The 13,672-nt window shown below is 32.7% G+C and overlaps 1 protein-coding gene across 1 annotated transcript in view; it reads left to right on the top strand.

The window, feature by feature from the left end:
* The window catches only part of dlp (glypican dally-like), a 91,792-nt gene that overhangs the window by 56,366 nt on the left and 21,754 nt on the right, over positions 1-13,672 (top strand). Inside the window, exon 2 of the mRNA XM_089714891.1 lies at positions 1,336-1,488. Coding sequence (XP_089571017.1) covers positions 1,336-1,488 — 153 coding nt within the window. The remainder of the gene's footprint in view (positions 1-1,335; positions 1,489-13,672) is intronic.

Below are 13,672 nucleotides of genomic sequence, written 5' to 3'. Positions count from 1 at the left end.
TAACAATAATTGTACTCTATTGTTTCAAACGTGGCTAGTAGGTAATACCACAGAGCTTTTGTGTATTCAATTCAATATTGTTTTATTGGAAATCCATACCATGATGTCACTATTTGATGTCATAACCACACGGAGACTGGAGTAATTTAGTTTGTATCGATCCGAGCTGCCTATTGTTGATCAGTAAATAAATTTTGACTCGTAGTGATGTGCTTTTATCGATAAAGTATCGATATTTATTTCGATGTTGATTCAGATTAGGATAGATATTTTGATTATAGACGTACTTTTTTTGGTCTTTGCAAAAGTGCCTAGGTACCGAATTGATTTCTCAGTGAGTATTTTGTTAAAAAAATAATAAAAAATGTTTTGAGAGGTCGAAAAGTAACCTTAGCTCTTATTAATAAAATGTAAATAAATTTAAATTATATTCATGAGTTACTTTCTCTAAGGAATAGCATTTCAAATTGTGAATTTTATATTTAGAACAACACTACATCTTGCTAGGGTCGCGACCCTATCGAAGTGTACCTTCTATAATCTATGGGGCGAAATAAGTTTAAACATCCGCTGAATGGAGAGTTTATTGCATTACTGAACGACTAGGGTGAGCATAGACAACCGTGACGGAATACTAAGTTCGAATTTTGAATTTTATTTATTGTCTTCCCGCGTTTTCAATGATAATACAGATAATTAAGGAAATTCGTAAAGTATAATGCAGATAAAGAATCCAAGATATAACTTTGTTGTATAAAATTGATAATATATTTTATATAGTGACCGATCTCTTGTAAGATAATCAAAATAAAGATATTTACAGTACCGTCGCTATGCATTTTACGATTGTTGTTGTTAATTTTATGATTTTTATCGAGGTTATACAAGCTTCGAAGTCAAACACGCAAGCAAGGTTACGGAAATAGTGATATGGAATCTTTAATTAACATCTAGATGTTTTATAATACCATAAACAGCGATTGAATGTAAGTTTAGTTATGTACAAGGTAAATTAATGATTAGTTAAAAGCTGTTTGTAGACATCTATTCGTAGATTGATTTTTAAACTTTTAAAAATATTGTTGTATGGCATTTTAATCAGAGAATTTTAGATTTTAGATATTTAAATAAAAACTCCATAACTATTTGTCAACGCACCTAATACACATAATTTATTTTATCGTCTAAAACAAAATTTTAATGTTTGAAATACGTTAAGGTTTATCAAAACAACCAATAACTACAATCAATCATGACACAAAAACTTTTTTTTTATTTTCCCGCTCTTCGAGCCTTTGCCAATAACTTTTTTTTAATTTTTTTTTCTTTCCACAGACGCGGGAGAGCTCTGCGCCAACAAGGGTTGCTGCGGGCCGGCCGCGCGGCCGCGCCTCACGCAGCAAGCGAGAACGCAGTTGGAGGGACAATTGCGCAGTGAGCTGACGAAGCTGGCAGATGTACTGGGGAACAAGGCGAAGAAGTTTGATGGTATGTTCTAGAACTTAATGTTGATCCAACCACAGTTTAAGAGTTTCGAGCATATTTCGAAAATGTAAAATACTCGAACTTCGTCTAAAACGTTTGAAAATTAACAAGCTATTTCTTGCCGTATATACATATAAAGAAAGAAGAAAGAAAGAAACCATTTATTCCAACACACACATGACACAACACACACATAAAATAGCATTGTAAATTATAAATAATAGGTACTATAAAACATAATACATATACCTATATGTGTGGTTGCGTGCGCTAAAAAAGGAAGCCACTCAGGATACCTGAGGCATAATACCTCAGCACTGATTTTCAGTGACCCCCTTACGACATCCAGATTGTATAGCACATAATATAAGTGCCAAAATGCCACAAAAAGTTAATATTGAAACCTGATCGGCGCAAGCTCATTACAAAGCTTTTGTCTTCTATCTTATCGAGTATCGACTCTTGAAAATCTTGTCCAGGCAAATTGCAATAATATCCATATACAGTATATACATACCTATTTGTATATCGCTGAATATTACGCAAGCTCATTTACAGTGGGCAGATCGTGGGCAGCAACCTTGACTGCCCGTAAAAGCAATCTAATGGTGACCCCGCATGTAGTTCGTAAATCTTATAAGCACTTAACTTATGGTTAAAAATGCAGCGATTTCGCCCACGCTAGATTTTGGATACAATTCGAACGAAGATGGCATTTAAATTATGGGCATTTATTTCTAAACTAATATGCAAATGCACCAAAATATGCTATTGTAGTTAAAGCCTCTTTAGTTATTAGGAAAAATTGTTATGTTTATTGTTGTTATGTTACATAAACAACTACATGCTTATTATCCGCTATTCTGTAAGTCCCTGTTATTTAGCAAAATTATAAAATTACATAAATTACAATTAAAATTCCATATTTTACATCATAACTTTTACAGTCGAAAAATTGTAATAAAAATGAAATTTTAGCCATAATTTCTCGAAATATAAAACCGAGTTTTAATAAAACTTCTCTCACAACGTCGACGCAATCATAGTTACCAAAAGAAATGAAACTAGTGCGAATTAAAACGGCTTTACTTCGAGTTGGAATTAAAAAATTTTAGGTTAAAATTAAGAGTCAAATGCAGAGGCATTGCAGTTATATCAAGTGCCGCTTTATATAAATTGCTCTATTTTATATTTTAACGGTTAAATATTTGTGGTATGGAGAATAAAATATTCGTAATTAAAGTAAGGGATTTGAGATTTTAGACTGTTCTGTGAAGAACTTACGTTCAAAGGTCGGGCGAGATAAAAAAGAATCGTACGTTACCTACCTACGTACGATTTCTTTTTTCTCTCCTATGAAATATTTATAAACATAATCTTAGGTCACATTTGAATTTATACATAAACATCCTTGTAACAGACGAATCCGTGTAGATATTTTTTTTATTATAAACAAAAACAGCATTTTAAAATAGTACCTGTATTGTCTATGCAATTTTAATTAAATACCGGCTCATTTGTTCAAAGCTATAGAAAAGCTTGTAGAATTATAATGAACTATAAAATTGTTTGCATTCATTTTCTATTCTTTGTTTGTATAAAACCTTTAAATTTTCCTTATAAAATAATTGCGATATTTATCTTCCATCTTAAGCCTGTTTATAATACGCCATATTTGAATCCATGACCTATCCTAACCTCACAATGCTTTGTTCTTTACAGACGTATATCACAGATAATAAATGCTTGTTTGAGATAAATTATTTTATTTTATTTTTATGGCAAATGTAAGTTCCTATCAATTTAAAAGGTTTTTAAATGAAGTTATGAACGTGATTACTATTATTAATTTTGATTTTATTTATTCAATTAGAAAGTTTTAATTTTTTTTGTGCATTTGCTACTCATATCTAATATTAAAAATTGTAAATATGACGTGTTAAACAAAATATTATGAGAATAAAAATTTAAAATAATTTGGAAAATCCAAAAGTGCACGCCTCATAATTTTTTTTAATAAATATTTATTAATTATTATTTTTGTTTATTTAATAACAATTAAACCACATCGAATCAGACCCTGAAAAATGAAAGGGTTCTATTCCTGAGCATACTCAAGCGTAAGAGAAAAAAAAAGACTCGATTAGTAAAGTATTTCGGTCGCTATCGTGTTAACAAGAAAAAGGATCCGCACATACAGACACACGGACGTCCAAGACAGAACTTTTTTAAACTGTTTTTTAACTAGTTTAAATAACAAAAATGACATCAAAAATATCATGAACGTTAACAATAGTGTTTTTTCTTAATATGTGTGTGTATGTATTATCTTACAAGTGCAATGTATGATACATAAAGATATTTTAAGTTTGAAAAATCAGATGTTTTGCGCGAAGTGACAGTAGTACCCACCTCAACGCTTCGCTTATGAGGCGTGCAATATACGAAAAATCAAATTAAATTTTTAATAATTGTTAAAAATTTAATTTGATTTTAAATTTTTATATTTGATTTTAAATTTCCGCCCCGGCTTCGCCCGTGGTACATATTTAGTATCCTATGTCCTTCTCCTGGCTCTAAACTACCTCCCTGCCAATTTTCAGCTAAATCGGTTCAGCCGTTCTTGAGTTATAAGTGGAGTAACTAACACGACTTTCTTTTATAGATATAGATATATAGATATCTTAATAAATATAAGATATATTTCAATCCATTCACTTTGTTATGTTGATCCATCATGTAATGTACTTGAAATAATCACTTACAGAACAAGTTTTATTCGGTTCGGTGGTTTATAATGTATTGTTATTCGCGTATTAAATCAATGTTATTTATATTCCTAGACATAATATTGAATATACCTATATACTGTATTGCATTGAAAAATAATTATTCATAATGCATGAAGGTATACACACACACTAATAGTAAGAGAACTTATATTTGTAGATGCTTTACAAAAACTGCTTAAAATATTTTGAAAATCATTTCACCGATGAGCTATTACATTCCTGAGCGACATTTTATTTTTTCTCACATAAATCCAGACGAAGCCGCAGCTAGAGACTAGTACCTATTTGTCATCCATTACATACTTAATGACGTACCTACCTCTATTTATATATTTATCTCAGGTAATCCCAACAGAACTTTGAAAGGAATGAAGATCTAGTCTAATCTAGGGTTCTAGGTATTACAGGATTCATTTCGGTTGACAAATAAAGACGAAAATCCCGGGATTTCGTCAATTTGAACTTAGATTTTCCGTATATATATTAGTGTTTTATATACAGGAAATAGGATGTAACTTTTAATTAAGATAGTTGAAGGGTTTAGTAATTATCTACCTACATTAAGAATAGTGCAGTGCAACAAGTGCAGTCGTTTGGTTGGCTATTAAAATAATTATTAATATCTATATATATAAAACTCAAAGGTGACTGATATAGTGATCTATCAACGCACAGCCCAAACCACTGGACGTATCGGGCTGAAATTTGGCATGCAGGTAGATGTTAGGACGTAGGCATCCGCTAAGAAAGGATTTCCCGAAATTCTTGCGGGAACGGGGAAAAACGGGGATGCACGTACAAAGTCGTGGGCGGAAGCTAGTTATTAATAAAGTTTGATTGCCATAACAAGAAATTATTACTACATATAAAATATATTAACTACATAATACTCTTGTTTATAAACAAGTTATTTGTAAACATAAAAGGCTTCTTAATTCGTAGCGTATTTATTAATTTTCGTTTATTATGAGTACCATTACATTACCGACTAAACACACAAAATTCCTCACTTACATGTGACTTACCGTGGGAGTCTCTAATGCACAGAAAGTGTCAATATTGATCCGATAGCCACTGTTTTCTTACATAAATTGGAGAGTTTTTTTTTTAATTTTGATAATCTGTGACCTAATGAAAAGTTTTAGATCGTGTACCTATACTTTTCCTGTATGAAAATAAGAAATATATTTTTGGAGACTTTTTTATTAGTCCATAGAAGATGGGAGAGACAAAATAGTTGCGGAGACAAAAGTTGCTCTTGCGTGCTAGCTCAAATTATAGAAGATCGTGTATTTTTATAATTATTGTGACACCTGGAATAGCGAAGTCATTATTTTAAAAAGCGAAAAAGCTATAATGATAATTAACGTTGAAAAAATTTTTACGTAATCAGGTCTTCATCGTGAAACGCCTAAATTTCTTGTTCAGTTTTTTCATGACCTATTTATTTCAAAACTATATAATCTCACAATGAAGAAACTACACCAAGCACATAGGAATTATCTCACACTTATTACCACGGATTAAGATAAACGCTGATAGTACATGGAAAGCCGCCATTATAGTTTCCCAAGACTTACACGTGCGATTTGCATCGTAACTACGTGAAAAGAACTATTAACAAGTGTTCTAAAGAAAGGAGCGTCGGACAAATCGAGAAAATGTAGGGAATTAGTAATTAGGAGTTGGAAAAATAGAGAAAAATGTAGGCTGAATTAGTACTTGTACTATTTATTCTGTGGTTGTAGTTATTGGTACTTTTGCTTCAGCTATAACTTTCAATTAATAGATAGTTTAATCATCTGTGAAATTATTTTAGAATTGGGTTTTTACTTTGGATGCAATATACAATTATTACATAATTAACAGATTAGCCTGTTAGCAATGCTGACATATAATGAGGCAATGGCAAATAACAAGATCTTTGAATTTGTACATATGTATGTACTTCATATAATTAGCAACTATTTGTGCAGTAAATTAATCAATGTTATAATCTTCGAAGTATAGTTCAATAAACTGTAACAATCTTCTATTTTAGAGGTTATAAATTTTGGCGGGAATTCTAAAATTTGTCACAGATACATAATATCTACATAATCTGTGTTACAGAAGGAAAATAAATGATTACAGATAGCAGCAAGCGATAATTAGTAACGCACATGGTAATGTGGCGTGAAATATAAATCATATTGTGTCAAGAACGACACTAACGGGGTTAATGGATGTGTTTTGTGTGTATGTTCGTGTGTGTGTATGGACAGTATGAGCTAGGGTTTTTGTCCGGTCTTTGTATTAAACATTAAAGTTATGTTTTATGTGTGTTATTTTGATGACGTAACTATCATTACGTCATCAGGTACTTTAATGTAATAATTATTTGTTGTTTTATTTACATAATGAAACTATCGAGAATCACTACGAAGAAAATTAAGGAACTAACCACCTATGCAATGATTATTATTTAAACATTATAATTGATTATTACACAAAAGTAAACAGAATTGTATAATATTAATCGGATCACACTGAAGACAATAGTATTATCAAAGTATTTGTCTTGGTTTCACAATAACAAAAAGGTAACAGGTTATAATAATTGGAAGGCTATACCAAAACGAGCTATGAAATACAAATAAACCATTAAAAAGTTCAAGATTTGATAACACAGGTCTGTTACAAAATACCAACACTGCTCGACATACATACCTCGACGTCTGTCGTTGCTAACGGTTACGCTATCTATGTAAGCAGCTGGTATTAATATTTTTTTGGTTCAACAGGCTGTTCAAGGAATAACTGTGAATATCATATCTTGTAGAACATTCTTTTATAAGTGCAGATTGCTATCTTGTACTTGGTGTCTTATGGTCAAGGAATTTGCTCAATTCACAGTAAAAAGTAAAAGTTCAGTCGAATTGTAGACGATGAATCACCTTAAAGACTTTAATGATGGTAAGTGCTTTTTGATGATAATGTATGTCATTTTTTGAGCATCAGAAATATAGAATGACATGATCTTTTCGTAGGTAGTTCTACCGGCTTTGTACCGAATTATAACCTTATTTCCTCTTCATAATTTTGACTTATACGATATTTCTTCGGATGTCTTTAGCAATTTATTGACTTTAGCTGAGAGTGAAGTATACATTACTGATGGTCAATTTCGATCAGAGCTACAATAACTCTATGATATCCTGAATCATAAAAGAAAATCTAAGAACTGCTTTGCTTTGTCATGTATACCTCATTTCAATAAACATGAATTCTCCGGCACTCATAACTCATTTCGCTCGTAAAGCCGGGAGTTCTGCCTAGTGTTAGTTTACCGAAGTCTAAATATATCCACCCACGTGTGCAGATGTAGATAGCGACCATCTGTTTGGATTTGATCTTTCACACGGATTGTAGTGGCTTAAGATATTATGTCGATATTGTGAGTGCGAAAGTTACACGTTAGAATATTGAGGTCATTGGTATATTTGCTGGTATAGGTTGATGGATAAATGAGCATAAGTGTAGTAAATGTAGGAATCCAACTGTTTTAAATATGTACTTAATTCTCATAGGTATTCGTTGATGGATAAGTGAGTAGAGTTAAGCTATAGGAGGTATTGAACTGTTTTAACCAATTCTTGTATTTCAATGTAACCAGATATAGCAAACGTAATGTTAACTATAATTTATTTGCTTTATGTAATTTTAATATGATACCAGTAGATAACAACCATTTAGGTTTTGCAATTTTCTGCATTGGAATGCAGTTTCATATTTGTGAAATACATAAATATGCCATTGATACGGAGACAAGTATTAGGGTGACAAATCAACATCGAGCTATGCTGCGCTGTACTGCGCTGTGCTGTGTTTGGTCAACTCGCTCGTCTAATATTTTAATGAGGATACAAACAACCCATGCTGTGCTGCGCTGTGTGAGGCTACGCTCTGTTTAAAAACGCAGCAGTCTCGAGCGAGGCGCGCTACACGCCGTGCTGAGCCGCGCTGTGCCGAACTGTGCTATGTTTTTATGGAGCTCTGCCATGTGCGCTGTGTCGAGCTATGCTAGGTTTGGAGCACGCTGCGTGCCCCTCCATCGCCACATTAAATTCATTAAAATTTTCCTTTTTTTTCACGTATGGTGTGAGGTAACAAGCTACCGTGACTGGACTCTTTTAACGACAAAATAACACATAAAATATCCATATCCGCTTCTTCTTCACTTTCATCTTCATCGGATTCAACTATGTCGTAATGTTTACGTTTTTTTGAAAATAGGGTCATAATTGACGAGATAAACGACTACACGAGCTGCTGATTACTTTATACTGAGCTAGATTGTTTAGGATGTACTGAAACAAAATAGTATTGATCATACTTAGTTTATTAATTATTTTATTGACTATCACATTATTTTATAGTCTATCACAAATCAGTCCTCGAATTTGAGATGTTTTTCTTAAGTACTAGGGAAAACTAAATTAAAAACAGAACTTCTTTTTCAAAACAAAATAAACTTCTAAATAATAATAATAAACATATCAAAGCACATAATATTTATCTATGTTTGGCTTAGTTTTGAGCTTTGTCTGTCCATCTTTTCCCAAGTAAAAATCACTGGAACTCATCATCGTCTTGCTCGGTTTCGTATGTCTCTTCTTGTACCTCCACGTTGTCTTCCACCTCACTGTCATTTTCGTCTTCATAGCAGAACCAGAACTTGATTCTTCCAGCAACAATCTGATTTGATCATCGTTCATTTTGACATACGCCTAAAAAATTGGCCAAAATATAATTTAGAGCAACATTCATACATATATTTTACTATACATACTTCATAAAGAATTCAAAGTCTGTAAAAATATATAAATGTACAAAATATATAATATTAATACTTACACAAAAAGTTGCACCTATACTCGCGTCGGTCTCATGGACCGATTGGCGCCAAATGCAAAAAAAAAATCGCACACACACGTGAACTTCTGCCGACCACGCGACGTGCACTAAAATGAAGTTAGCCCCAAATCCGGAAACGAGCAAGGAACTCGACTTCACAGGATTTACCTGCATAAAAATAATTACGAAAATGTGTTTCGTCGGTCTCACAGACCAACGCGCGAGTATAGGAAGGTTAAAAAACGTAGCTTAAGAAACACAGCACATCACAGCGCAGTACAGCGCAGCATCGTTTAATTGTTAAAAAAACGTAGCTTAAGAAACACAGCACAGCACAACGCAGTACAGCGCAGCATAGCTCGATGTTGATTTGTCACCCTTAAAGCTCTAATTGCTTTTTCATCGTATAAAATTCATCTGTCAATTAACATAACATCTAGTTAACATTTAATTAATCTAATCAAACCTTTCTCACGGGGTTGGCGATCGCTTTTTGCCACCAATCATCCGTGACTTTTGTTGCTGTGAAATTCACATACATAATACATGTGGCCGGCCTCTGCGATTAATTGTAAAGTCGAGACTGGGCGCCAAACCAAATACGGCTCGTCTGTCAAGAGGACCAGGGCTACTAAACTTATGGTCTGGGACCAAGTTTTCCAGCTAAGTACACGGATTTATTAGGAACAGTGCTTTTTATTGGCTGTGCATGTAGGGTGGTATGAACAAAGTTCGTAATATTCTAGTAATGGGAGTGAAAAATGGGCTAGACTTGTTGGAGAATGTCTTTAAATAACTCTAGTTGATCTGTTTGTAGAGACATCTTGCTCTGAATTGCGCGAGCGAAATTTTACAACTTTACAGATACAACTTTATTTATATTAACAGTCGAGTAGACTGGTGGAGGATCTTCTTTTTCACGATGGAGGAATTCCACCTTCCTGTCTCCACATGTTCAAGTAAAATGTCCTTAAAATATTCTGTTATTCCACCAACGAAAATATAGAGATACTTGACTTGGTAGACTGGTGATTGGTCGGGTAGAAAAGCCCTTATATAGATGTTGTGTACTATAAAACATTTCGATTGCGCTCTTCAGAAGTGTCGCTACAGTGCCCTTGTCTTTGTCTTACAATTTGTGACATAATATTAGAGCTTATTGAGCTCATTTTCTTTTATTGGTTACATATGAGATGTCACAAATCAGGTTGACATCCCCTGAAACAATATTAGCAAAGACAATTCACATGTAGAAAGTACAAGACAATTAAATTGAGTGGAAACATTTCGGTACCTCGAAATGGAAGCTTGGTACAGCCTAATTTGTAACAGCAATGCTATTTCATTACCATACGCGTTGTTTCTTTGACAATCGGTCATTATAATAATTAATCAGCTTACAGCTTCGTGAAGAAACACTCAAGAGCTGGTTTGGGTGTGTTTTACATGCACTTTATCGGAATTGATCAGCTCATTATTTTGCATACCTTCTTTTGCGGGTGAGATAAAAAATGAGTGAAATGCTGTCATGCCCGTAATTGTAAGTTTGTAAGTGGAATTTGTGTAGCATTTTTTATGTCTGTAATTGAATAACCCGAAGATAAATATATAGGTAAGAAGAATGTTTACCCCATTTATACCTAATGAGTTGTGTTTAGTTAAGAAAAAATGAGACATGACTCCTGGATATAGGAAAACTTATCATATGTTCGGAATGCAGAACAATTATACAAAACATTAACAGTTTTTTGATGAACAATCTTGAATGAAATAAAATGTTATGACACTGGAGTTAATGAGCGATCGAAGTATCGATAAAAGTTTTCAGGCTTCATATAATTTTATGACACCATCAAACAAAAACTCAATTAAATATAAGAAAACAAAGCGCAAAACCACTCCTTACAGAGCCCATGCTATTTTATTAACAAAGAGTCAACGACCAACGTACCGCAGGAGTCAACTCTCAAGGCGTGTCAAAAGATCTCACGGGCTCAAGAAGCGTGTCACAAAGAATTATCACCGTATGTACACTTGTAGAGATGTTTGTTCATAACTGCACTGTAATAATTCTTTTCCTTCTCTGTCGCATCGTTCAAAGACCTAATTGTGAGCGGCCGTACAAGGCAACTTGACTCGAAAGTTATTCAGACGGCGAGAAAACTGAACCATTAATTGACCGGACACAATCTCTGATAATGATCGATTATTGTACCGTTCCTATATTTCCTGGCTTGGCATTCTGGAATGTTCTAGAACTTTAATTGTTTGGTAAGATTGGCGTATTTAGGACGGACCGTAAATGTTAGTAAATATGCGATTTGTGTAACGTAGTACGAGAAGGTAGGTATATTATTGTACTTGAAATTTTGCAAAATAAATGTACCTATAGTTCTACTAGCGGTCCGCCCCGGCTTCGCCCGTGGTACATATTTACGCTTTCTCTACATAAAAACCATCCTCGTACTTCAAGGAACATAATAAAAAAAGAATTATCGAAATCGGTTCAGCCGTTCTCGAGTTATGCGCTTACCAACACATTTTGCGATTCATTTTTATATATAAAGAAGATTAATAGGTGGTTGTAAGTAGACGTCATTATTATTACTGTTTTTTATGATACGAATATTACGAACAATTATAAAGACCTATTAATATTGCCTTTAGTACAAATGTATAAATAAAGGTTGCATTGATTTCTAGTATTTTGTTGATTACGTAATTTAGAAAACTTAACATTTTCGTTCCTACTCCAGATATTGCTCAAACATTTTTCGTCTGGAATTCGAAAAATGTCTAGGTTATATATTATTATTAATAATTACTAATTACATATCCGTTTATTAATTGCAACCGTTATATCTACAAGTAATTAATAACGTATTTAGTTCCTCAAATGTTAGATAATAATATTATGTTTTAACCGTTTATTGTGACATAATAAATTCCAATAGTCGATGTGTTTATAAATATTAAATAATTTGGAAAATCCAAAAGTGCACGCCTCATAATTTTTTTTTAATAAATATTTATTAATTATTATTTTTGTTTATTTAATAACAATTAAACCACATCGAATCAGACCCTGAAAAATGAAAGGGTTCTATTCCTGAGCATACTCAAGCGTAAGAGAAAAAAAAAGACTCGATTAGTAAAGTATTTCGGTCGCTATCGTGTTAACAAGAAAAAGGATCCGCACATACAGACACACGGACGTCCAAGACATAACTTTTTTAAACTGTTTTTTAACTAGTTTAAATAACAAAAATGACATCAAAAATATCATGAACGTTAAAAATAGTGTTTTTTCTTAATATGTGTGTGTATGTATTATCTTACAAGTGCAATGTATGATACATAAAGACATTTTAAGTTTGAAAAATCAGATGTTTTGCGCGAAGTGACAGTAGTACCCACCTCAACGCTTCGCTTATGAGGCGTGCAATATTACGTAAGTGGATGAATCAAATCATTAAATTATTTATAGGTATATGTACTAGCTTTCAGCCCGCGGCTTCGCCCGCATAGTTCTCGTTCCTGTGGGATTTCCGGGATAAAATCTATCCTATGTGTTAATCCAAGGTACCCTCTATATGTGTGCTAAATTTCATTGTAATCATTTTAGTATTATGTATTTGCGTACACATGTACGTTTATAATATGAGTAATTACTAATTTTATCCTATTAAAATTACTCATATTATAAATGCTAGGATAGGATTTTGTATGAAATTTTTTATACGAATATGATAGGGGCAGTGAATGAATCATTTAGATTGAAATTATCATTTCCATGGAAATTAGGTAAATTGTTTGTTAGGTCTTTTTTCCCAGAACTTATTTATATACTCCCACGTTTCTCTAATTTTATACCAAAGTATATTAAGAATTGTTTCATAATAAATATAGGTACTTAAAATAGTTAGAAAAGATATCTAATCTCCAAATAATAATGACTTTTACTGTAATTAAATAAGGCAATAAACAAATAAAACTATGAATACAGAGTTAACTGACCCCGATCGGTATCTATGGAATATTTTAGGCTACCGTAAATAGTATATCAATTTTATCTATGATTATCGTAGTTTCTACATTTATCTATGGACAGATTAAATTCTGAATATGTTAACTTTTTATCTACTATCGGAAAGTATAGGAACTCTTTGGTGAGATCGTGATTCGTGATATCGAAATTTAAGATTTTTTTAATATGTAGGTATGTCGTAACGTCGAAATAATTTACGCGGTAAATATGTAGGTAGGTGTTAGTGTGACCTCCGTCTTACATAATAACATCTGATGCGTTTAAGATGAAAACCATTGATTTTAACTACGTACACATTACATATTTATTTACTGGTCAAAAGCTTGTAAAATTGAATATTTTCATGTCAAGCCTTTTCTTTTTCGAAAATAAAAGTTCCCTTTACTTAGAGGAAGTCCCGTAGCGCTTAGGAAAAGCTTAGTTTCAATGGTTTCAACAAATAAACATACAA

Source organism: Colias philodice, chromosome 3 (assembly GCF_061535455.1).
Source record: "Colias philodice isolate Cphi_HAF_F1 chromosome 3, ilColPhil1 Martin Lab GWU primary, whole genome shotgun sequence".
Lineage (NCBI taxonomy): Eukaryota > Metazoa > Arthropoda > Insecta > Lepidoptera > Pieridae > Colias > Colias philodice.
The sequence above is the reverse complement of the archived record's forward strand: the minus strand, read 5'-3'. Positions and strand labels throughout refer to the sequence as shown.